At 60.1% G+C, this 25,678-nt stretch overlaps 1 protein-coding gene across 1 annotated transcript in view; it reads right to left on the reverse strand.

Moving 5' to 3' along the window:
- The window catches only part of TNR (tenascin R), a 63,496-nt gene that overhangs the window by 12,435 nt on the left and 25,383 nt on the right, over positions 1–25,678 (reverse strand). The window contains exons 7-16 of the mRNA XM_045838607.1: positions 24,352–24,537; positions 14,590–14,679; positions 13,481–13,744; positions 12,679–12,948; positions 11,356–11,475; positions 10,567–10,713; positions 8,130–8,249; positions 5,778–5,921; positions 4,945–5,075; positions 3,993–4,125 (exon numbers count right to left, since the gene is read on the reverse strand). Coding sequence (XP_045694563.1) covers positions 3,993–4,125; positions 4,945–5,075; positions 5,778–5,921; positions 8,130–8,249; positions 10,567–10,713; positions 11,356–11,475; positions 12,679–12,948; positions 13,481–13,744; positions 14,590–14,679; positions 24,352–24,537 — 1,605 coding nt within the window. The remainder of the gene's footprint in view (positions 1–3,992; positions 4,126–4,944; positions 5,076–5,777; positions 5,922–8,129; positions 8,250–10,566; positions 10,714–11,355; positions 11,476–12,678; positions 12,949–13,480; positions 13,745–14,589; positions 14,680–24,351; positions 24,538–25,678) is intronic.

A 25,678-nucleotide genomic window follows, 5' to 3' on the forward strand; every position in this document is an offset into this window, starting at 1 on the left:
ACGGAGAGACACAAGGAGCTGTCAACACCCAGAAGCGAGCGTGCCGAGAGCCTGGGGCTGCCGACGGGCGGTCCAGCGGGGGCGGGGAGGCCCGGGACGGGGCAGGGGTTGGCGGCTGCTCATCGGAAAGGGCTTCGTCTTGGAGGAGCTGACGCAGAAGTGAGCCACACGTTGATGGGCAAGGGTGTTTCGGGCCAATGGAAAAGCACGGCCTGTTTGGGGACACAGCGGGCTTGGCCAGGAGACCGTGAGAGACGGCCGTGTGGGTGAGGGGGAGCCCTGGGGAGGCAGACGGGGACGGGGCCACGCCACTTACAGAGCCGGACTTGGTCCTGAAGGCAACGGGCTGAAGAATCCCAGGGCGGGCTTCCAGCTGCAGTTTTTAGAAAGACTGTCCTCATCCTCCAAAGACTGGAGAATGAGTCAGGTGTGGGGGAGACTGGGGGTGCGGCTCATTTAGGGGATGGAAGCCGTGGGAATCCAGAGGAGAGGTGGCCACAGACTTTGGGGAGGGGACGGGGACAGAGGATCCACTGGGTTCTCTTGAGTGGCTTGATCTAGAGATCAGGATCTAGATCTAGAGATCTAGAGTGATCTCTACACGGCTTGGACGTCGTCGTCAGCGGAGTGGCTGAGGACGGTCCGCAGGCTCTGCAGACGCCCTGCCTTCGGCCCACCGGGCCCCCAGGGCTGCCCCTTGAAGGTCAGCTGCAGGCGCCCTGACAGCGCAGACACGGCCCGACGGAACCTGCCTCGCTGGCCTTGGCTTCCCTTAGGTCCGGAGACCCGATTCCGAGGCCCACGAGCTGACCACGGACTGGCGGCTGCCAGCCCGGCCTCTCTCTGTGGCCAGGAGGGGGCTGGGCCATGGCAAGGCCACCTACCTGGTCTCCCCCTGCCAGGCTGGCCCTCCTTGCTTCCATTCTCCATGTTTTAACCAGAGGGATCTCTTTAGAACCCAAACGTGACCTGCCTCTTTCACTTGCCAACAAGCTTCCAATGGCTGCTCCAAAGCAACGGCTCAAGCTGAAATGGCTTCTTTTAATTAAAATAAAACCCAAACCCCTCACCACGGCCTATCTGCCATGCCCAGCCCTCTCTGGCTCAGTGTAGTACTCCCTTCCCTTTCTTATGGACTTTCCTCGAAACTTCTGAACCTGCCAAACTGACTCCTCCCTCGGTGTGCGTTCAGCACGCTTCCCTGGGCCCGAACGCCCTTCCGTGTCTGCTTCTCTCTCATCCTGTACACCCTGGCGGGAGTGTCTCAGCTCAGGGAGGCCTCTCCTCAGCACCCTCGTTGAGGCCAGGGCCAGGGGGTGGGGGAAGGAGGTGGCAAGTGACAGTCAGGAGAACCTTCCTCCTGGAGGGCCATCCTGTTCCGTTCCTCTGTTGATCTGCAGGGCAGTGTGACTACTTGAAACTCCCCTCGTCCCTCCTGCTGTCTGCTCCCCACTGCCTCGTGCTCTTGAGTGGGAGCTGCACGAGGGCGGTCGCCGGCTGCCCTTGTTCTGCGCTCGAGCCCCGCACTTGGCTCAGTGACCCGCCCACCCACCGCAGAGGCGCGGTCAATGTCTGTTGAGTGTGTGACTCCGCGTGAATTCTAGGATCCCTTCCGTGACGACGAAAAGGGAAATCACAGCTAGATTTTCTGAAAACAGCGGGACAGCACAACTGAAAATGGGCCAGGTGGAATTCTGTACGTAGTGACGTAAAGGCAGATGGCACTGCTGGTCGACAAAATCCAGTGCCCTCCCTGCAGAGGGACCACACAGCTCTGTCCCACGGAACCGTGCAGGCGACTCTACCTAAGTACAGGCCACGAAACGGACCAGTTCCGTGAAAATCACCCCCTGCTAAAAGTCACCCGAGATGAAACGGATGAGCTGACCAGTACTATAACCATTAACTGATAACCATGCAGATTTGCACGAACCCTTGACTGTTGTCCCGGAACCCAGGGCTGGCCAGTGCTCATTAATTTTCACAGCCCCCCAAACTGCAGCGCGTGCCAGAGCAGACCCCCGGGGGTTTCCCGGGGAGGCCCCCGGAGTGCAGCTCAGCCTGGGACCGGAGCGAAGGCGATAAAGAAAACTTCTCATTACCCGTCTCTGGGAGCCTCCGCAGATGATTGTCTTCGCTTAACCTCAAGGTCAAGACAACCTATTTCATGGTGTTCGCCGGCTCTGAGGATGCGCGGGAGCCGGCGCCTTGTTCGCTTCTCGGGGTATGAAAAGAGACAATGAAATCTGCCTCTCGGAGGGCCGCCTCGGAGTCTCGGCTGCTCCGTGGGGAGCATTTGTTTTCTCATTTATATTCATGTCTCCAAAAGACAAGTAGACCTTGGATGAAACTTCAGGCGGCAGTAAATTATAAATAATGTATCCACATTTTTTTTCTCTTCCATACTACTTCTATTAAGTTCTCCTCAGAGTCTTGCGCAAACACTGGAGACCAGAGGACAGGAAGCTATTAGCGGTGACGGCAGGAATGAAATGGGCTTACGTTGTAAGGCAGACAGGTGGCCGGGGAAGACGTCTTGATCAAAGGCGGCTTTGCAGAAGACCGGCTTTCCTTCCCTTCCCTTGCCTTCCCTTCCCTCTTTTCTCTCTTATTTTTAACACCTCGACTTTTTCCTGGCCCATTAAGGAGGCATCTGTCTGACATGAGTCTCCTCCGGGCCCACCCAGGACGAGGTGAGGGTTTGCAGATGGAGAAAGGCCATCTAAGGGACCTGAGAGTCAGCTCCTTTTCCCATAAGGCAAGGCATAGAAAGTACTTAAAGTGGTCAGCTGAGACGGGCCCGTCCTCCCAATAGGATGATGCTAAGTGGGAAGCCCAGGTACTGCCGGCGAAGTCGGAATGGACGCTGGTCACGGGGTTGAAACTGGCCTCCAATCCATCGGCCCCGGCTTGCCCTCACAGAGGGTGTCCTGAGGGGTCAGGCAGACAGGCATCTAGAGATGAGGGACAGGCTCACAGCTGCCCCACACAGGTGCACAGCTGCAGCCCAGAACGGGGGGCGGGGGGAGAGTTCACGTCTGGACTGGGCGGTCCCACGTCACCGACAGTACAGAGAGGCCTGGCGGGGAGCGGCAGGAGGGAATGCTAACAGTGAGGACCCCAGGGCCGGAGCAACTGCTCGGCTCCCAGCTCTCCTAAGAGCTGTGCGCCTTCGGGGGACCCGCCTCTCCTCTCTGCGGCCCCATCTCCTCATCTGTCCGTGGGGGTGATAGAACATGCCTCAGGGGCTGTCGTGAGGATGGCATTAGATCGCACGCTGGGTGCGATCGGACCAGGGCCTGTCACACAGCCCGCGAAGGTCGGACATTAGTTCACTCCCTGCCACACACATCGGGACGGCTTTAGCCCTTAAGGACGCTCGGGTGAGGGAGGCAGGAGGGCCAGCTGCACGTAGAGGGAGGAGACCTTGGTGCAAGCTCGGACTCAGCTGCCTGCTAGCCATGGGGCTAGCCTGCTTACCAGCCCCTTGGTTTCCATGCACCTGTTCCCTCGCCTGTGAAGTGGGGCGCGTGGGCCCCGCTCCCCTGTCGTTGTCGGACCGTGTTGAGAACAGGCGAGTGCGGAGTGCTTTGTGAGTGGAGGAGAGCCGCGGGGCTAACGGGGAGGGTTCGCTGCCGCTCTTTACGAGGCCAGTCTCTCATCACAGGCGGCAGAAGGGAGGGGGAAGGGTGAAGTCTGCTGGAAAAACTCCTGCCGAAAATCCGAACAGAGGTCTGAGGGCCCCACTTGGTGCGTTTAGCTGGGCCAGGTGGGCCTGGGGCTGGTGCAGCGGCCCCTCTGCTTGCGTGGGTAGGAAGCAGGAATCGGGGTGGGGGGGGCGAGGCAGGAGTGCAGGAAGTAATTATTTCCCTCCTCAGAAAAGAGGCAACTGAGTTTCTCTGATGGCCGCCCACCCCCCCGGCCACATCTCAGCAGAGGCCGCCGGGGAGACTAATGTCTCTCAGGGTGGGAGGAGGTGGCGAGTGTCTCACCTGTGGTGAAGGCGGTGGAGGTGACGCTGCTCCTCTGGGCGTCCTGGGCCGCCTGCAGGAGGACTGTGTAGTCGGTGCTCTCAGACAGGCCCTCCAGCCGGATCCACGTGTCCTCCGCGTCCACAATCAGCTCCTGCGGGGTGAGGGGTGGGGGGAGGGAGATGGGAGGGCGCGGGGAGGGGGAGTCCCGTCCCATGGCCAGCGAGGTCAGTATTGCAGCGACCACTGCCACCCTCTCCATCCACGATGAGGAGAAAACTGAGCCAGTAACAGAGATGATGACTCCTATCAGCCAGAGGCATGCTGGGATGAAGGTGGGCGCCTGGACTATGGGACCCAGGGCTCTTTAGGTCGCACCGGGTCTCCCCGGGGCCCTCGGCCTCCCTGCTGCACAGGCAGCGGACTCGCTGGGCTCCAGTCCGAATCCGTGCTGCACACTCGCTGTGATTCCACTTTTAAACAGCATGCCACTGCCAACCAGAGTATGACGTCCCGTGCTCTGGACGGGCTGTCCCAGCTGATGCTGTAAAGCAGACATCTGCCGTCTCTCCGCAGCCGGCTATGGACTCGCTGCCTTTCTAATGGCCATCAAGGGGCATAAAAGGGCTGAACTTGGTGTTCAGCTCGTGCTCGCCTGGCCCTGCCGGTAAAAACCCTTCCAGGACCCTGTACTTACAGAGGCCCGGGAGTTTCCAGTGTGCTTCGCACCATCGCGCTGGAAGCACCCACCACTGAGCAGGATGCAGGGGTAGCAGACCCCCCCCACCGCCCCCTCGGGTCTAAGGTAGGAGCGAGGCTTGGAGAGGGCTGGCAGGTGGCCTTTGCCCGAGCCTCTGACTTGCGGGCTGGGGCTTATTCCCCAGCAGCGTGCGGTGTGTTCGTAGTGGAAAACCCAGCCGGCACCCTGTGGGTTGCTTGACAGAAACGTCCTTCCCCTCTGCAGAAGACTCACCTTGCGGCTTCCGTCGGCGGACTTGTAGGTCAGGACGTAGTTCTCGATCTCGGCCCTGGGGGGCTGCCAGGAGATCCGGGCGCTCTGTAAGGTGACCTCGCTGGCCGTCAGGTTTGCGGGAGCGTCCAGGACTGCAAAGAGGAAGAAGTGCCGGGAGCGCCCGCCCCTTCCCGCCCCTCCCGCTCCTCCTGGTCGGATTCCAGGCCCCTGCATCTCTCCGGCCTGTCTTTGTGGCCTCGGGGCTGCTCACGCGCTGGCCCCAGTCCTAGCTGGGGCAGACGCAGGGGGCACTCCCAGTCACAGGATAATCCTTTGGGGTCATAAGCATCCAGGCATCGATTCCCCAGTCGCCTCACCTGGGCCCCTGGGCCTAGGGGTGACATCTTCCAATCTGACCCTCCGTCTGGATTCACCACCTTGCTACGCCTGCATGTCTGAATTCACTCTCGAGCTTACCATAGTCTCGTAGCTGTATCTTTATCTACTGCTCTCCTGGCCATGGCCATATGCAGCAGCTCCCTCCCCCATATCAAGCCCTTTAGTGTCCATCAGACTGTCTGGGCCACAGGCATTCAGGGCTGGCCCCTCTCGGCCTCGCTCTGCTGCTGTCCCCGGACCCAAGACAAGGGCAGAAAGCAGATCCGTGTCTGCGGGCCGGGGCTGCCGCTGACTTCCGCTGGCGCTTGGTCTGTGGTCCAAGTGAGACCAGCTCCTAGCTCCTCTGCCAAACCCAGAGGCGGTAACCCAGCCCACCGCACAGGAAGCCAGCACTGTCAGGGTCTGCGCAAGCCTCCGGGGATGCGGGGGGTGCAGCTGACCGCGTGCGTACTCACGCGTGGAGAAGTTGGTGCTGACGGTGCCGCTGGTGAGGGGCCCGCTGGCGGCGTGCATGCTGACGGTGTAGTGGGTGCTGGGGAGCAGGTCCGTCAGCTGGAACTCCTCACTGCCCCCATCCACCAGGATGGTCTCTCCGGCGACTGAAATCAGAGGAGCACAAATGAGGATCGAATAAAGAGAGACTCCCCGAATCCCAAGGCATTTCACAAGGAGTCGATATGGGAGAGTTTGGGGTGGGGTGGGGGGAATCACTTAGAGGTTATTTAGTTCAGCCTTTCACTCCCTACAAGGATCCCCTCTTGCTCATGCGTCTCGAGGATGCAGATGGTGTTTTGCATCTTCATTAAAGAAAAATATTCCTAGCCCTGGCTGGCGTAGCTCAGTGAATTGAGCGCAGGCTGCAAACCAAAGTGTTGCAGGTTCGATTCCCAGTCAGGGTACATGCCTGGGTTGCAGGCCATGACCCCCAGCACCCGCACATTGGTATTTCTCTCTCTCTCTATCTCCCTCCCTTCCCCCTCTAAAAATAAATAAAAAAAATATTTTTTTAAAAGAAAAATATTCCTTATTTGGAAGCTGATTTGTCTTTCTTGTAACTTCTACTCAGGCGTCTGGGGTTACAAAGAATAAGCCAAATGCTTCGTCCACATGAGCTCTCCTCCCCTCCTCCCCCGATTAAGCCGTCTTTCCTCTGGACCGAGGAAACTGAGCCCCCAGCCCTCAGAATGTCTACGAGACGGTTCTAAGACGGCCCCAGTCCTGGCTTCCTTTGCCCAGACGGGCGGCAGTCGGTCAGCATCGCTCCCGAAACGCAAAACTCAGCAGAGCATGGAGAACCAGAGTTGAGAGGTACTGACCAATGAAACAAACAGCGTCAACCTTCGCGTTTATTCGTGCCGGTCACGTTAATCCATTCCGGAGACAGTCACGTGACGTTGCAAGCAAAGAGGCTTGCAATGTGGGCAAAGGGTGTGCATTATACACGGCATGATACAGTCGTTTGCGGGGAGCTTATTCTTAGGGAGCCTGTGCTGGTGCGTAGTTGTCACCAGTTCTTTTTCCCACTTGTTTCACAGTCCGTTTTGGTTCTTACTTTCCCAGGTTTTGACAATCAGTCTATCTCTTTGCAGCTCCCAGACATGCCTTCCTCTTAATTTTTAAAAAGTTTATTTTATTTCATTATTATGTATTTTTATTGAATTTATGGGGGTGACGTTGGTCTATAAAGTTACACAGGTTTCGGGGGTGTGATTCTGTAACACATCATCTGCACATTGCATCGTGCATTCACCACCCAAAGTCAAGTCTCCTTCCGTCACTGTGCACCCCCTTTCTGTCTTCCACGTCCCCTACCCCGTTTCCCCCTGGCAATCATCGTACCGTTGTCTGCATCTGGGTTTTTCTTTGGGTGGGGGGGGCTTTCCCTTAATTATGAAAATTAGGACATCAGCCCTGCCTTCTGTCTCCTGATAACTCTGTCCTCTGGATTCCTGAAGATGACCCACAACAGTTCTGGGACCACCCCCGGAGTTTAGGCAGGGAGATGATTTCTGCAGGCCTACAGGCTGGGACCCCTCAACCCTGTCTCCCTCTGGGCTGCACTGGTCAGTGTCAATGGCATGTGGTGAACCTCGCGGTGAATACGACTTTGAGACCCAGGGTTCATGCCGGCTCAGCCTTTGGGCCGGACAGAGGCAGGGAAGACCGAAGCGACAGAAGAGTTTGTCAGTTCTCGGCCCTCTGTCACCTGCTGTGTATTATCTGCTCCAAACATGGGCCCATAACTTTCGTGTTTTTCTTGCTCTGTAAATACCTAGCAAAACCTGCTTTCTTTTTTCTTAATCCTCACCCAAGGACATGTTTTTATTGATTTGAGAGCGTGTGCTCGAGAGAGATATTGATCGACTGCCTTCCAAACATGCCCAGACCAGGGATCAAACTCACAACCTAGGTGTACGCCCTGACTGGGGATTGAACCCGCAACCTTTTGGTGTGTGGAACGATGCTCTGACCAACGGAGCCACGCCAGCTGGGGTGAAGAGTCTACTTTCTTGCTCATCGCGCTTTGGGGCAAGTCTCAGCTCATTCCTGAGTTCGCCTTCCCAGTGCGCTTTCTCTGACTTGTATTTGCCCGTGGCTATATGCCCTCCTTGCAGCTTTCAAACCCGGCTTCCTCAAACCCCATAGCTGACAGAGTTGGGGGACATCTGGAGGATGGGGGAAATCTCTAATTTGTCCATCAGGTCGAGCACATGTTTTGGGGTTTGTTTTTTTTTCCCCGTTCACACTCCATTCAGTCCCGCCCCACCACGCCCACCTGTCTGAGGGATGGGCCTGCGGACACCCACCTGCCAAACGCGTGAGAACAATGACGTAGCTCTCCACGTCGCCCCCCGGGGCCCTCCACCGCAGCAGGGCTTCCGTTGAAGTGACATTGGTGGCGATCAGGTCCTCGGGGTTGTCCATGGCTGAGACAGGGTAGGAGAACGTCAGGGAGAGGGAGGGTCGACTACAGGCCGGAAGTGCAGCGGCTGGTCCCCTGCAGTCCCCCCCACCCAGGTGCCTCCCAGAGTTTCACCCACGACACACACGTCTGCCGCTGTGCCGAACAAAACCAGGGGGTGGGTGGAGACGGCTTTCTTTTCTCCCCTCCTGCTTCCAGCGGCCCCTTCCTCCCCCGATCTTCCTTCCTCTCAAGAACGCAGCTCTCCCAGACCTTTCTTTTAATTAGTGCAGGTACGGTCAGGTGCTGTGGGCGATGCCAAGGCATGGCCGTGTGTCTTAGGCACTTCAAGCTAGATGGAAAAACTAAAACATACAGAGGCTGTTCTGATTCGTTAGTGAACGGGAGAGTATGCACCTTGAGCTACTTGTACTGTCGCAGATGCGAGGGGCTTGTCTGTGACCCCTGTGAGCGTGGAGTCAGCTCCGCGCAGCCCCTAACTTAGAAGGCCCTTGTGCAGTGGCCAAACAGGGTCTCGGGCTGCCTCTGACGTCCCACCGGCTACTGCATCCCGAGTTCCTGCTCCCAAGGCTCAGCTCACACTGAGGCCTGGGATCTTCCTGTGACGCGGAGGGGCAAGGGGACTCTTCCAGGCTCGAGGCCAGGAATGCTGTCGGGAGACCCAGAGCCGTCTGCCTGTCACAGGACCACGGTCCTATTGTAAGTGCCTCCCTCCCATGACCTTGGGACTCATTTTAGCAGTGGACGTCATGACAGTGGTTTGGGTACCAGCTCCAACTCAATGCCACGTCATGGACTTCTGTGGACCGAGGGGTGCCGTGGGCCTGGCCCTGTTCTGTCACGGAAGGTTTTTACTGCTTGCCTATGTCCCTATTTCAAAGCCACAGCATGAAAATATCGCTAAAATTTTAACATCTGAATTGTATCTGTCATCTCTGCCTTCAGAGAATTTTTCAAATCCTCAAAGATTGGCATCTTTGAGCTTAAGCACGAGACCCCGAAGGAGCTGATCTCCAGAGCTGTGCAATCGCAGACCTCACGCTAACACGGCGACAACAAATGGCAACGGCAGAAGACGTTTCTGGGAGCAATCTGGTGACTGGGCGTTTGCCAAGATAGCGCCACCTGAACTTGAAGGAGGGTGGTTTCGGTTGATGCACTGCGGAGAGATACTTGCTGTTTTTGACCAAGATGCCAAGAAATGCGTTTTTTGAGCCAAGCCCCTACTCTCTTTTACCTTGGGGGTAGGAGACTCCGAAACCCATGTTACTGTCCTCAGTGAGAAATGCCCGACTTCTTTACCACGAATTCCTAAGACTTTCAGGAAGTGTAAGGGGGGCTTCTGTGGACTCGCTGGGCATCACCTCGGTCAGTATTTCTTGACGCCCTAACGGCCACAGGTAGTCTGATGGAAGGGGCGAGACTGCACCAAAACGTGGCAGGGTTTTCTGTAGTCGTGGGCCTGGAAGGCGACGAGGGAAGATTCAAATAGCCTGTGAGTGTCTTCAGGGGACTGATTTTGAGTTTCTGAAAGGGTGTTTCTTTGGCCATGACCTTGAAGATGCTGTCTACCTCCGTGCTGCCTCTGCATGTGGGCTGGCTGGGGGGCCGGAGCAGGAGGGGCGGTGGGGCCCTGTCCTCAGGCCCAGAAGGGGCTGGTTTCCCGGAGGAGGCCAGCATCTTCTCCCTCCATCCCTGGAGCACGAAGCAAGAACCAATGCAGCTCCTTGGTGGTCTCGGCCACATTCGATGAGAAGCTTCATGACCTCACAGGTTGTTGCTGGAATAACAACTGCTTCCTTCGATGAGGGGAAACTTCCTCCTCTGAATCATTTAAACAATTAGAGGGGATGATTCAGACGTCTGTTCTGAGATTCACTTCCATCATAGGTCTTTGACAGGTCACATTTCAGACTGAAGTTCCATGAAAATCCCTGACCTAGACCAGCACGCCTCAGCGCCCTTGGGCCCGGAACCAGCACCCTCTGGGTCAGCCGGAACACCCTCCCTCCGTGCCCCTTTTGTCTGTAGCAGGTCTCAGTCAGGGCTGTGAGTTGGCCATGCCAGGGAGACATGCCTGCCTATGTGCATGGGAGTACAGACCAACCTACCCGTGTGCATGGGAGTGCAGACGAGCCTGCCCGTGTGAACGGGAGTGCAGATGAACCTACCTGTGTGCACAAGAGTGTGGATGAGCCTGCCCGTGTGCACGGGAGTGAAGATGAACCTACCTGTGTGCACAAGAGTGTGGATGAGCCTGCCCGTGTGCACGGGAGTGCAGACGAGCCTACCCGTGTGCACAAGAGTGCAGATGAACCTACCCGTGTGCACCAGAGTGCAGACACGCTCACTCTCCTCCCTGCCCCGCACGCTGTTGAGGCTGATTTCGTATTCGGTCGCTGGGTGCAGCTTGGTGACGGTGAACTCTGTCACAGTGTTGGGCACCACGGAGCTGTCCAGCCGCCCCACTGAGGAGGAGCAGAAGCCACAGTCAGCATTCGGGGGAACCACATCGGCACAGCTCACGCTACAGTCTGAGAGGAGCTCCCGGGAGCGCCGGGTCAGGACGCACAGATGGGTGCGAGGATCAGCGCCCAGTGGGGACTGCGTCCTCCACCAAGGCCACGTGCACCACTAAGGACTGGCAGGATGCAGGCCAGGTCTGGCCAATGTCCTCTGACTCCTAACTCGGCCTGAGTGGCAGAAACAGGGCCACCGTCACTGCGGTCCCCTCCGAGTCTCCACCTGGTTCAGCCTGGTCTTCAGGTGTCTGCCCACCCCCCCCCCCAGCCCCCACCTAGGACCCTAGTCCTAGGCTTCGCTCGTTCAGGAACCTGCACATCACCCTGGCTCTTGGCAGATACTTTCAGGGCTCTTTGTGCCTCACGACACTGCCTAGGTGACTGTGACCCGTTCCCCCTGCCGGTGAGGGGCCTGCTTTCTGGGTGAATGTAACGAGACCCACCCACGCTCATTCTGATGGGACGTGCCACAGGGCGGAGAAAACGTGCAAGCGGGGTGACGCCCCCTGGGGTGCGCTGCCTCCCCCACAACAGCCTCTCCCAGCTCCAGACCCCACACATCGTGGGGAAACCGAGTGGCGTCCTTACCTTGCGTCGGCCGATAGGACACTCGGTAGTAATCAAAAGATGCGACAGGGGGGCTCCAGGAGACCACCACGGAGTCCTTGGTCACGTTGCTGATTGTGATGTCTTTGGGGGGATCGATCCCTACGAGGGACCCGGCGGTTGTGGGAACAGAGAGAAAGCAGGGGTGAGAAAGGAATCTCCACCCCTGGTGTCACGCGGACCAGGAGCCGGTGGCGTCCCAGGGACAGACAAGACCTTGCTGTGCACGGGCGCCCTGGACCCCATGGTCCGGCTGCAGTCCTCCCACCCCCTGCAACCCCGTAGGAAAGGCCCAAGCCACAGTCGTGGAGGACAGTTTAATGACGTGAAGTCACGCTGGCAGGCCCTGCACCTGTGCAGCCACGGTCACCTGCCGACGGCCACGGCCAGCTGCCGCCTTTCAGTCTGTTGTGTGTTCTGCTCGGAACTCGGAGAACCGTGGCCATGTCTCTTGGGCAAACCCAGCTCTCTCTCTCTCTCTGGTTTTTGTAGCTGCCCCTTTTGGTCCATTTGGAAGAACGGACTATTGACTGGAGAGGGATTTCAGAGCATAAGCCCAGAAAAAGTCCACTTTCCTAGACTGTGTTTCATGTTCGCTGTGTACTTCATTCTTTCTGTGACTGCTGGGGTATCACAGGATGGAAGCCAGGGGAGGGTTTAATCCCCTTGTCCAGCCGTGAGTCCTGCTCAGGCCGCAGCAAACCGGCCCACGCTCGTGTCCTCGCCCGCCTGCGTGCTCATATTTGGGAGTGTGTTTGGGACTGATGAGGTGAGCATGGGCCAATCCGTCTCATGGTGCCTGTGTTTCCCAAACAATACAGAAATCTCGAGAACGGGGTTGAGTTCTCAGAGTGCCAGGCCTCCCACGGTGGAACGCAAGTCCGTCTGATCCTCAGGAAGCACCCGCGGCACCGGTGACCTCGCTGAGCAGTCAAGAGCTGGCTCCCCGGAATAGAAGCAGAGGTCCCCTTAGTGGGGAAGGGTTTCCTTTCTGGAATGAGCTCCCTCCTGGGCTCTCTCCCCGGCTGCTGCAGGAGCACCCCTGGACCGACCCACCTAAGCCCTGTCTGTCTCCTCAAGGCACTGGCTGCATCCTGCCTTCTAAGTGGCAGTTTCCCACCTTGGGCACTTCGAGCAACTCTGGAGGGAGCGGCTTTTCCACAGCAGCTCACAGACCCCCTTCGGCTGCAGAGTGGGGCAGGCTCCTTCCTACTCCGTGGGTGTTTCACTGCGTGTGTTCCACGGGCTCGTCAAAGGCTCCAGGGGGACCCCCTCCCCACCTGCTGCCCAGCCCTCCGGCCTCACCTGTGGTGATGGAGCCCACGATGGGCTCAGAGGTCACGGTGCCATGGACTGCCACCAGGTTCACGATGTACTCGGTGGCCGGCTGCAGTCCCATCAGGACAGCGTGCCTCTTGGTGGCGTCCAGGGACACCTCTGTCATCTCATCCTCCTCGTCCCGGGGGCTGTAGTTCAGAATGAGTCTGTCTGCCGGGGGTGATGGGTCACTCCAGGTGATGTTCACGCTGGAGGAGGTCACGTGAGAAAAGTGCAGGTGCGAGATGGGGCGGAAGCCTGCAAGGCAGAGGAGAGGGGAGGCTCTGAAGCCCATGCAGGGGGCGGGGGCACTGATGAGGACCCCCCGCCCCCACTCCCAGCTAAGCCAGAGGTCCCACCCCCTCATGCTCCAGTCCTTAGCACACTGGGGCGGGGGGGTGGTAACTCCAGCATTACCTCCTAGTTATTTACAATACCGACCCTGGATTTAAAACCTGGGAGGAGTTTAACACGATCCCATGGATCTTCTGAACACCCCTGACTTGGCGCAGGTGGGGTCAGATGGGCAGAGCCAACCACTCCGCCTGGGCTGCACGGAAGCAGGTGCGTACTGTCAGGCCCGCGGGGAGCTTTGCTCCCCTCTCCCCTTCACCTCCAGCGGGTCCCTCTTGATGATTCATGAGTTTCTCCTCCATCTGTTCCTCCTCGGCCCGCACCCCTCCTTTCTCTAAGTGACGCGGGGCACGGGAAGAGGGGGCTTCCCGGGTGACCCACTCCCGCGGAGGTCTGTGGGCCCCTGAATGCAGCTGGGCTGCTGCCGCCCGGGTACCTGTGAAGGCGTCCACGGTGGACTCCAAGCTCTGCTGCCGACCCCTCTCGGCGGCGATCGAGATGATGTACTCCGCCCCGGGCTCCAGGTCGGTCAGGGTGTGCGTGCTCCTGTCCCTGGGCACGGTGACCTCGGAGGCGATCCCCGAGGACGGGGTGAAGATGATTCGGTAGTGGTCGATGGGGCCGCTGGCCTTGGTCCAGACGAGGGAGATGGAGGTCTCTGAGGAGGCCGTCACCGTGAGGTCCCGAGGGCTGTCCAGTTCTGCGGATAAGCACACGGAGCCCCCTTACCGCCTGCCGTGACGCCTAAGCTCTCAGCTGGCCCGCTGACCACGAGGATCAGCCCGGCAAGTGCCAACGCACCTCGCTCACGTCTCGTTGAGCACCTTTGAAGGGTGGCCAGGGCCCGGGCCAGCAGAGGTGCGGTCTGCAGAAAGGCTGCAGATGTTCAAGCTCTGCGATTGCACCGGCCCCCAGCCGTCCTCAGTAAGCCGATCGGGGCAGCACAGGAGCCACAGGCAGGGCTGTGCCGTTCCTGGCAACAGCGGCCACCTCTGTCTGCAGGTACAACCCGGGGCTTGCACCTCAGGCACTAGGGGGACTTTGAAATTTACCCGGGACTTGGAAGTAAGGCTGCTGGAGCCAGAGTCATAAAGATCTCAAGTGGACGTTTCCAGTGCCCTCAGGTTTCTCGGGTTGTTTCCACGCCTAGACCTGCGCCCTTCTGGCCTTTCTGAGGGCTTCTGTGGCACCCGGTGAGGGGCGGCCCACTCTGCCTGCTGTGGGGGGTGGTCTAGGAGAAATACGGCCCACTCTGGTGCCTGCCTGTTTGGGAGTTTCCACCTCTGCTCCGGACAGCGCTGGGCCCCCTCCTCGCCCATGGAGGGCCGTGCACAGCTGGCTGGGGGAGAGGGCGGGGCTCCGTCCTGGATGTCAGATGCCAGGGGTCAGACGCAGGGGCTCAAAGGGCTGCAGGTGGATGCTGTTCCCGCTGTGAGCTCTCGCCCAGGGACCTGCTCTCTGGGGCACAGACCTGGCCAGGACAAGCCTCCCGGCTCCCGGAGACCACGGGGTCTCCTGGCCTTCCGCACCGACTCGCCTACTCACCCGTCCTGGCATTCATGGTGGCTGGTATGCTTTGCTGCGAGTTCATGACAGCAGATATCCCAACGCCGTACTCGGTGCCCGGCACCAGATCTGTCGGTAGGCGCAGAAACGGGCGTTATTCTGAGTGTGTGTCTAGGGTGGGAAGGCCGAGAGGAGGGAAGCGAATGGTCTTAGCCTCCTGCTCAGCTCTCGTGTTTAGTCCTTCCTGAATCCCCCCGACTCTATCAGGAGGCCCCAAGTTCACCACGTAGGAAAGCCATGCCCAGCCAACAGGATGAACTGGCCAGTGCAGGGCCTCCTTCTGCTGTCGGTCTCCTTGCAGAGGCAGGGGGTCCCCTTGTCTGTGACCCTCAGAAGGGCGCCCTCCTGTGGATGGTGTTTCTGTGGCACGGCCGGCGAAGGGGCTCCTGGCCTGCGCTGTGCATGGGGGGGGGGGGTTGTGATCTACAGGGACCGTGTGGACACAGGCCTTTAGCGTGTGTCCGGGTGTTGCACGTGAGGACCAAGCTGCAGCTTTGGCACGGAGGCCCCGCGGGGACGCCCGGGTCTCTTCAAGAGAGTGACAGGGCGTGGTCTTTCTCTCTGAGCACGGGGCTGTCACGAGGGCTCCACCCTCAGGGCCTAGTCACTCCCCGAAGGGTCCATCCGCTGAACGTGGGATGGCTGTGACATCTGAGTTTGGGGGCAGGGGACAACAACACTCGGTCCGCAACACGTGGCCGTCTCCCCGTGTGTCTCCGCTCCCCGCTTCTCCTAAAGACACCGGTCACGGTGGACTTAGGGCCCCCCAACCCGTCATGACCCCATCCCATCTTAACTTGACTTCCTCTGTAAAGACCCCAATTTCAAATAAGGTCACATTCACAGGTTCCAGGGGAGGTGGGTTTTGTAGGGGACCCTTCAAACCAGTATACCCTCTTTTTATTTAAAAAAAAAAAAAACTAGGGCAAAGAGTAAGCCAGTGACCCACTGGAGATGACCCTTGGGCCTCTGGTCTCGGGGTTCAGGGCTTTCAGGATGACGAAACATCACACCCATCCCTGGAGCAGCTGTGACACCCTCGGCATCCCTGGGGTGTCTGGATGATTCTGGGAGGAAAGGCGAGGACGGGGCAAGGCTTCCTGAGCCAGCGGCTTGGTTGCACTCGTGCCGAGGGCAGCAGAAGCTGTGCACCGGCCCGCCCCTCGCCCGCCCACCGTGTGGACTCTGCACAGGCTCTGCAGCCAATGCCCCCACGCTCGAGCACGGCAGGACCTCCCAGGCCTCCCTGACCCGGCTTCCTGGCAGGAAAGCATCAGGATCAGCCTTTTCCCTCCCTCCAACCAGCCCCGCCCGTTCCCAGCCCCCAGCTCTTCCTCCGCAGGGGCAGGGCCGGCACTGCAGGCGGAGGTGAACCCTGAAGGCGGACAGAGTTGGAGGTCAGCCAGACCTCCCCTGGCATCCCGGCTCTGCCCCTCTCCACCTGTGTCCCTGTGACCACCCACTGTCTGGAGGAGGGGATGAATAACAGTGTCCGCCTCAGAGGGTCCCTGTGAGGGCGAAACGAACCAACGCGTGTCAAGTTCAGTGCCCGGCTCACCGCGGCAGTAGCCGCTCTTCTCGCTCGCTTGCTCAGAGAACCACTCCAAGACGCCGAGTCCCTTCCCCGGGTGCTCCCGGGCAGGTGCGGGTGGGCCCTCGGCACACCCGCTGTCCGTTTTCTGAGGCTTAGCCTGGTAGCGCTGATGAAACCCTCGACTCGGGGAGGCCGGGCGTCAGCGGGGAGCGGGCCCCTGGCAGGGCCGACACCTGGCGCCAGACTGACACGGTGACGGCAGCGCCCAGACCTGTTCGAAGCACACATCCGTCCCCGTCACGACTCCGAGGCACGTCCTCGGTGGGAGAAATTAGGTCACCTTTGGGACACAAACTGCTTTTTCCGGGCAACTGATTGAGACCTCCGATGGCCTACAATGAAGTAGAAATTCTGTGACCTACACGGAGGGTGACGGGTCGAGGGAGTAAGACGGAAATTATACGGTGCCGAGCGGACCTGACACGCACTGTTTTCATCCGAGTTTCTTATTTATGAAGCTTAAATGAAACGCTCAATAATTTACAGTGGAACCATCTTCCTGCAGAACGCCGTGGAGCGGAATTTCAAGTACCCCCTTCCCAGGCCTTCTGTCTGGGGAGCGGGGAGGCGGGGCCGGCTCTATAGGTCTCTCCGCCTGCCTCTTCCCTTTGATTTTCTGCAGCTCTCCTCCCGCTGCCCGCGTGGTCCGTGATTTTTGCCGGCAGGGGGAACGCAGCTCCGCCGAGGAAGGAAGGAAACGAGCATCTGAGGCGCGGGCAGCTCACTTCTGCCTGGGCACGCGGGGGGCTCCAAGGGATTTCTCGTGCCTTCAGCTTCTCCTGCTCTCTCTCAGTGCTGCCCTCCTCTCTCCTTCCAGCTCCCGCACGTGGGGCGCAGCCCTGGCTCTGCTCCCCGCCTCCACAGTGGCTCAGAAAACGCACCCCGGAGGGAGCCACCCGTCTCCGTCTCCTGTACCCCCTCCTCTGCTCCGCGTGGAGGTCGGCGCTGACCTCAGCCCTCGCTGCTCGCCCGTTCCTCTCCGAACTCCTGCGCACCCGGCGTGTTCCCTCGCCAGCGGTTACCGAGAGGCTCCTTGGGCCCGGCACGGGGCTATGAACTCGGGATACCAGGGGGAGGAGCTGAAGGGACAGCACCCTGTGCCCTTACCGAGATTTCAGAAGTCTGTACTGAAGGAGAAAGCTAATTACTCCGTGAGCACCTGTGTGGTGCTGAGCACGGGGCTGCGTGCCACGGGGAGTCGGGGACAGCAATGAAGACGAGCCCCGGCTGGCGTGGCTCGGTGCGCTGGGCATCGTCCCGCCAACCGAAAGGCTGTGGGTTTGGTTCCCGGTCAGGGCACATGCCTGGGGGACGTGATTGATCCTGTTAGGGCGCTTTTTGGGGGGCGACTGATCGATGTTTCTCTCTCTGTCTCTATCTAGCTTCCTCTCTCTCTGGAGTTAATGGGTATATCCTTGGATGAGCATTTTTTTAAAGATTTTATTTATTTATTTTTAGAGAGGGAAGGGAGGGAGAGAGAGAGAGAGAGAGAGAGAGAGAGAGAGAAACATCAATGTGTGGTTGCTGGGGGCCGTGGCCTGCAACCCAGGCATGTGCCCTGACTGGGAATCGAACCTGAGAAGCTTTGGTTCTCAGCCCGCGCTCAATCCACTGAGCTATGCCATCCAAGTGGATGAGCATTTTTTAAAAAATGAAAGAAAAACTGAAGAAGAAAGGGAGGGAAGGAGAGAGGGGTAGGAGTCGGAGGAGGGTTGCTGGGCGTCTGATGGTCAAGGACGTTGCTAATGTCTGCAGTCTCTGAGAGAGCCACACCTGCCAGCCCCTTCCTCGCCTCTGCAGCTCTGCTGGGGGGCGCTCCTGAGGGGCAAACTCAGGCCCCGAGAGGTCCCTTCCTTGGCCACGGTCATGAAGACGCTCATGTACAACAGAGAGATGGGGTTGGGACCCACGCCCTTTGTTCTTCCTGGCCCACCACAGCATGGTCCCCCACCCCTAAAACTCGTGCAGGCTGGAAGAGGGGAGTGGAGTGAGTCGACTGGGACTGGGGGGGTCCCTTTGGTGCTCCGCCAGGGGGTGCTGACTAAGAAACCGTTTCAGGAGTAGGGCTGTGATCCGCACAGGCTGAGGTGGCCGGAGACGGCTTTCTAGAGAAAGGACGAAATGGAAAAAGGGAGAGGGAGGCAGGTGTGGAGTTCTCCGGTGGTCAGGACGGGGCATGGTGAGCCGCAGGAACTAGCTAGTTCTCAGCAGCCACGCAAGGACCAAGGGACATAGAGGCAGGACAGCCGGCTTTCCCTGTGAGCAGGAAGCAGCAGGAGCCAGGGAAACGGGACTGCGGTCTCTTGCCTGCAAGAGCAGGAGGGAGAGGCCTGGAGACGGCAGGCTTGGCTGGGTGCAGGTGGGCGCGCAGAAACGTGCACTCTTTCCAGCTCTGGCCCCGGGCTCACCTCCTGCGCTCTGGGCCGCCCAAGCCTGCCGGACGGCGGTGGGGGGCCGGGTGGGCCCCAGTGCATCTGCAGGTCCCCTGCCCTCAAAGGCAGGACGGATCCCATCCCCCAAGGACTTCACAGCCGCTCTTTTAGTCTTTAGAGACATGATGTTATTCTATTTCAGTTTTCACGCTGGTCTCCTCACTAGACTCTCTTAGGTCTTTGGGTCCAGGGGTTCGATTCTTTTGTATTTTAATCCAGTATGCAGCCCAACGGAGAGATGTGCGTACACAGTGCAGAGACGCCGGGGCGGCCCGGGTGGGGGGATTGTCGGGGAGACCCCGGAGAAAGCGTGCCGGACCTGGGTTGGAAGGACCAGGCACGTTTGGTTGGAGAAGAGGGAGTACAACGTGCAGAGGCAGATCTGATAAAACAGTCTGTGACAAACCAGGGCCCCTCCTAGGGAGATTTCCAGCCGTGGAGTTTGGGTGCCAGAGGCTCCCAGGTGGGCACGTGTTTGGAGACGGGAATCTTCTGGAGTCGCACCAGAGAAGCAACCACCAACCCCCTATTCCATGCAGGGCAGGGCGAAGCCCCCAGGCTCCCCGTCCTGATCTCCATTGGGGGGGGAGGGGGGGCACTTCTCCCGCGTCCCCTGCACGAGGCAGGTCTCCCATGAGGCGGCGGGACTTCCTCAGAGGACCTCTCCCTGCCTTCTAAGCACTGGCGATGCTCAAGCACCAAGAGGAGCGGCCAGCGCCACGCTGACATTAAGGAAGGGACTGGCCCTGAAACCTGAATTTAAGAACCTTGGTACCGGTACCAAGGGATGCCCGTGAGGCCGCGGCTCTTCACCCCCGTCTGCGGGAACGCCCTGCCTCCGGCGGTCCCCTTGCCCCGGCCCTTTTCCACGCCGAACAAGGGGACGGACACCTTATGTGCCAGCTCTGGAGAGGACGAGGGCTGTGGACGCCCTCTTCCTCCTCTCTCCTGCCTGGGGCTCTGCAGCCCGTTCCCCACTGGCTGGTCCCTGGAAGGCGGGTGTCCGGTCAGAAGGTGCCTTACCAAAGTGACCACTTGGGGGCACTGTGACTTTGCCCACAGGAGGCCGAGCACCGTCTGGGCCCCGCCTGGGTGTCAAGCGCAACACCCGACTCCTCCTCCTCCGCAGAAGAGCCTGAAGGGGGGGCCCTGAGGGTCTGGCACCCCGGCTGGTGGGCTGGTGTCCGTGTTCGGGCCCTGGCACGTCAGGGGCAAGGGGCAGCCAGTGCCTCGCTCAGCCCTGATCTGCCACGTGGGCTCCTCCAGGAGTCTCGGGTTTCTCCATGGCGGCCCCTCCTGTGGACACGCGCATCTCCTGCCTTTGCCCCCTGGGGAGCCCACCTTCTGACCCCCAGACCCCCAGGAGAAGACGGGTTCGATAGCACCCTTCATTCCAGCAAGCAGAGGGGCAGATTGGAGGTGGCAACTCCCGCGGCCTGGCTGGGCCAGGTCCGGGCTTTCCTGTAATCCTGTGTCGTTCCGTGAGGTCTGGGTTTGCAGTCAGCGTCCTGCTGGTGAGGTCGTGGTGGTCACACGCAGACAGGGGCAGCTGGCTGGGAAGTGACCTCAGGGGGCACGCAGGTAGGCGCCCCATGGGCTGGGCCAGGGGTGTGATGACCGGCCCTGGGGCGCTGGGGTCAGCCCGTGCTCACTGGCCACTGACCGGGCCTGCCTCCCGCTGCCTCCCGCTACACGGTCCTCCAGTGGGGGCTCCTGGTCACGGGGGAGGACCGGGCAAGGGGGCGCCGACGGCTGAGGACGGACCCTTTTCCCTTCTTAACGCGGCAGCCACAGTCCTTTCCGATGGCAGGTTGGCGGGGCCACCGCAGAGGCCGAGGCCAGAGCAGGGCTCCCACTTCGCACCGGCCCCCGGCAGGTCCTTCTGACCACGTTCCAGCCAAGGACGGGAGTCTCCTCCCTCCCTCCCTCCCTCCCTCCCTCCACTTCATGGTCTGCCGTTTTGCATTGCTATCCAGAAAACAGCGGGCTGAGTGGCTGAGTCTAAAATAAAAAGACTTATTATCGAGGACACAGAAGCCACCAGAGTGAAGAAAAAACATCACTGCAGACGCGGAGCCTGGCGTTCAGAACAAACCCATACTCCGGAGGGGACTCGCTGGGCACCGCCTGGAGGGAGGGGCAGACAAGTCGTGTTGGCGTGTGGCGCCCCCGCCTGGCCTCCGTGTTGCCCGGGCTGAGGCCGGTGCAGGGGGAGGGGGGTGGGGGATGTGTGCTGTGAGCCCTCCGCGTGGCTCGGAGACCCCAGGAGTCGGGAAGGGCCTGCGGTCCGCAGCGAGGGGGTAAGCGGTGGCTGCGGAGACGGGGCTGCTGCCGGGAAGAGGAACCACGGGCGCCGGAGGACTTTCTGGGGGGGTCAGCAGCGAGAAGTGAGGGTGTGACCTTGCACCGGGGGAAGGCCAGGCCGCCACGGACCTGGCTCTGAGCTGCGTGGGGGTTAAAAACCACCCAAGGAGCAGTGGCCACTGAAGGTGCGCTGGGCGCCAGTCCCGCCCTAAGCGCCTGTGAACACAGACACGGACGGTTTCACTCCGTCCTCACCACGACCCCCTGAGGCAGGCACGGCGGCCTTCGGGCCAGGAACCTGAAGACGTTTATTTGCCTGGGGGCGCACGTCGGTGAGGTGGGCCTCAAACCCGAGCGGCTGCTCCCTGCACCCATGGGTGTACGCGCAGGCCCCCTCCCTGGGGCTCCTCCAGAACGCAGGCCCTGACTGGGTAGAGCTGGGGGGCGGGCCCCCTCCCCTCTCCCGAGACACGCGCCCTTGCTGCTCAGCAAGGGCCCCCACACCCCACGCCGTGGAGAAGGGAGCGAGGGTCCCCACTGCGCCACACCCGGAACCATCCGTCCCCACCACCAGCCTCAAGGGCGTGGTCTGCTGCCTCAGAGGTTCTCGGACTCCCTGAAGACACGAGCGCGTGAGAGCCTCTCTGGACGCTGGTGGCGTCCTCCCCATTTTCCAGGTGGTGAACCGGGTTTAGAAAGGTGACGTCGGTGGCCCCGAGTCACCGCCGGATGCGGCGTCCCGGGTGCCGGCCCTCGCCACGTTCCCCCGAGCAACACGTTCCGTGAAAACTGGGGCGACAGAGGGAGACCCTCTGCGGGGAGCCCCGACTCCTTCTGACAAAGGGACAGGGAGGGTGCAGGTGGGGGCCGGAGGGATTGCTGCAGGTGAGCTCGCCCTGCCCTTCCCACCCCCGGGCCGGCGTCTCGTCCTACAGATGCAAGTAGCGTGTTGGGAACCAGAAACGAGCGGGAGCTGGGGCGGGGGGGAGGGGGCGGCTGATAATCTCTGGTCTTCAGCATCCAATGTGGGGAGTGGGCGCAAATCCACAGCCGTTCGGGGCTCGGATGAAGCTTCTCCCTCATTTTGCCTCCCCCCCCCCGCCCCCCGCCACGGCCCGCCCTCCTGTTTCCCCAGAGGCCCCTGCGAGAGAGCCAACAGCCCTTGTAATTTGCATTTCAGCAAGTACAGACATACTTGATTTCCTTCTCTGCCCATAAACTCTTCCTAAGTCACATAAAGCCATTTGCCTTTATAAACCTCCCCAGCAGTGAGCTCCCTGGAATAATTATGAGTAATATATATTTGTAGGTTAATCTCATCAGCACGACTCTAATCAGAAAAATCGACCTCTCCAAGCCCATTCCTCGATAATCATTTCTCCTTCCCTCGTGAGTCCGCGGCGTGGACGTCTGGGCTCCCTGAGCAGGGCGCAGCCGTGGAAGGGCGAGGCTCGTGGCTGGGAGTCAGGGCTGCCTCCGAGCGGCCGCCGCGCCCCCGGCTGGTCTGTGAGCCCGGGCGAGCTTCCCAGCACCCTGAGGCTCAGCATCCGCACCCACGAAATGAAGGTGCTGCCTCCCCCCACGAGGCTGTGCCAGTGAAGTGAGCCGTGACGCCCTGGAGGTGTCTGGAGGAACGAGGGTGATCGACGGAGGCGGAGTCTTTTCCCCCTGGTCGAAGGGGACCGTGGCTAGGACGTGACTGCGTGCTTCTCGACGTCTCTCGGGCGTGTGTGGGGCATCCGCCATCCAGCAACTAGCCGTCATCCTTGGAAACCGCTAATCACCAGATCAGCCCGAGGCTCTGGGCAGGGCCGGGCCGTGCCTGGAGTCAGCTCCCTCCTGTGTCATTTCAGCTTTGTGGTTCAGCTTCATTTCTGTGGGTGTCTCCAGCACTCTGGAAAGGCCCCTCCGCCAACTGGTCCGTCCTTGCTACATCTCATTCACCCCCATTCACCTGCCTGGTCGGCATATCTTTTCATCTCCTGGCTGTGTTTTCAGGAGCGCGTCTGCCCGGAGAAAGGCATTTATTATGTTTACTTTAACTGGCCTCATTTGGCAAGGCGGTCTGGGATCTCAGCGCAGGAGGACAACAGCTCTGATTGCCGTGCCCTTGTTTACCGGAGGAACTCTTCGCTGCGTGTCCCTGGTCTGCGAAGACGGCAGATGCTTCTGCGGGAGCCAGGACACAGCAGCCGGTCTCTGCGCGGCAGCCGGGGCCTCTGTATCCCCGCACTGCCCCGCACTGCCAGTCCTGGGCTCTCAGGGAAGTCCGCCAGGCAGGTCTTGGGGGGGGTGTCTGAGCCCCTGGAGGGGCACTGTCTGGGCTCCTGTCCCCATGGGGACAGGGCATGCTCCCAGCTGGGCATCATGGTGACCTTGACCATCGTCTTAGAGCACGGCACTGTCATCTCTCACATTGACTCCAGTACAGCCTGGTGACCAATCTCTGCCTCTGGCCTTGACCCCTCGCCCCTTCCCCACTGCAGCTACGCAAACCTAGGGGTTGCGTCCCCTTCTTTAAAATCCCTCAACGGCCCCCACTCCCACTCTGCATAGGGTGTGGAAGGCCTGCCCGTGCTCTCACCTTGTCACTGCCTTTTGTCACCCATGCCCCAGTCACAGTGAACATGCACAGCTCCGTCCCTCCGTCCCTCCATCCCGCCATCCCCCCATCCCTTCACTGCTGACCTAGAACCTAGTAAGTGCTAGGCACTGTGCCGGACACTGGGGAGCCAGTGATGAGCAGAAGCAACCATGGTCCACCCCCAACAGAGCTTTCGGTTGAGGGCGGACGGTGACAACTGGACCATCCCACCACGAGTGTGCAATGACAAAGTGAGGGGTGCTGGGAGGAGGGTGGTACCCAGGGAGGTGAGTCTGCAGGACAGACGACCTGACTTTGTCTGGGGGCCAGGCAGGCTCCCCAAAGGGACGAGGGAACCGAGAGCTGAGAGGCAAGCAGACGTAACTCACGAAGAGGGTGGTAGGTGAGCCCGAGACGCAGCAGGAACCACACGGAAGGCCCACTGCCACCAGAGGGGAAGGTGTTTGAGGGACAGAGAGAGGGGTGCCTGTGGGCCTGGACCCCGGGGAGTGCCAGGGCACTCGGGAGGGATGACGGGAGGGAGACCAGGCAGGGCCGTACAGGAGCCCGCTGCAGCCTGGGGTTTATCCCAAGAGCAGCGGGGTCCCTGAAACGCAGGCGCGTGGGATGGCGTGATGACACATGTAAGACAGGACGCGGCAGTAGCTTAGGCTGGCTGCCGGCATGCAGTGGAGAGCCGCAGACGTACATGGTGTGGCAGGTGCTCGAGAGGTGAAATCAGCGGCATCAGCGGGGGTCGGAGGAGGGGCAGGCGGGCTGGGGAGAGCGCCGTGAGGGGGCGGGCTCCGGAGCGGGGGCTCACTCACCGGCGAGGGTGGCTCTGGTGGTCGGGCCCATGCCCTCGGGCACCAGCAGTTCGTGGTACTGCTCGCCTGCCAGGGTGCTGTACACGACCTTGTACTGCTGGACCTCCGCCTCACTGTTGTCCCACTCGAGGTCAAGGCTGGTTGCGGTGCGGGAGCCGACCCGCAGGTTCTTGGGGGCGTCAATCTCTACAAAGAGTCAGGCATCACCAAGGTCACCTGGGGTGGCGTGCGTTCTGCGCGCGTCTGGAACCCGAACGCGCTCTGCGGTGACAGCCCCCACCTCCTGACACTCGGCCTCACGTGTGAGGCAGACCCCGGGGGCAGCCCCTCAGCCGGGTCGGCCAGGGCAGGCCCGCGAGCAGCCTGGAGAGTTTTACTCGGGAGCTAGACACCCACACGTTCCCTCTTCCCCCGTGTCGTGCGGAATTTCCAGCCGTGTTCTAGAAATGTAAACGGAACCCTTTGTCTCATAAGCTTGCAGCTAAGCAGGGAGAACCCCAGTAGGAGAAAATCAGAGACCGTGTGCCCAGGACTGAGTCGGGCTAGCGTGACGTCGAACCTGACCTCGGGCCCGAGGAAGACGGCCGAGGGCGAGGGTGAGAGGCGGCCTTCCCCGGGCTCACCCGCACAGACGCTGCTGGGAGGTCTGCAGGTTGGAAAACGCTCTAGACTGGTGCTGGCAAAAGCAGGTTTATACCTTTTTGTATGGAAAAATATATCATGCAAGAATAAATAACAACATAAGTGTAAACGGTTTCATGGGACGTGGTAGAAAGCCTGTGGGCTTTGGAGCCAGGCCCCAGCTTGAGCCCCGGCTCTGCCACTCGCTGTAGGGGGACCGAGGGCGAGTCTTGTCCCCTCCCTGGGCCTGGACGGCCACGTCTGTGAAATGGGCTAATAAACCTGACATGGTAGGGGGTTGTCGCACAGATCAGACAATGCAAGTGCAGTGCACGGCGTGGTGCCTGGTGGGAAAATAGGTGCCCGAGCCCCGGGCGGACTCTCTGTTGCCGCCAGAGCTCTTTCCGGTCCCGACAACACGCTTGCTCTCTGGGGCCCGGCGTGTCCTGCGCCGCGAGGAGACGGGCACCACTGCGGCCTCTCACAACCCCGGGGGCTGCGTCTCCCTCCCAGGACCGGTCATCTGAGGCTCACTTTGGCAGAAAGAGCACAGACAACTTACAGGGTTACCAGGTAATAGGCACTGTCAAACAACAACAACAACAACAACAACAGCAGCAGCAGCAACAACAATGACCCGGAAACCAAAAATCCCTGCCACCTACAAAGTTCTAAACAGGTCTTGTCTTTGAGACTGGCATTTAAC

The sequence above is a fragment of the Phyllostomus hastatus genome, unplaced genomic scaffold, assembly GCF_019186645.2.
Source record: "Phyllostomus hastatus isolate PE091 unplaced genomic scaffold, TTU_PhHast_1.1 phas_contig_283, whole genome shotgun sequence".
Classification (NCBI taxonomy): Eukaryota; Metazoa; Chordata; class Mammalia; order Chiroptera; family Phyllostomidae; genus Phyllostomus; species Phyllostomus hastatus.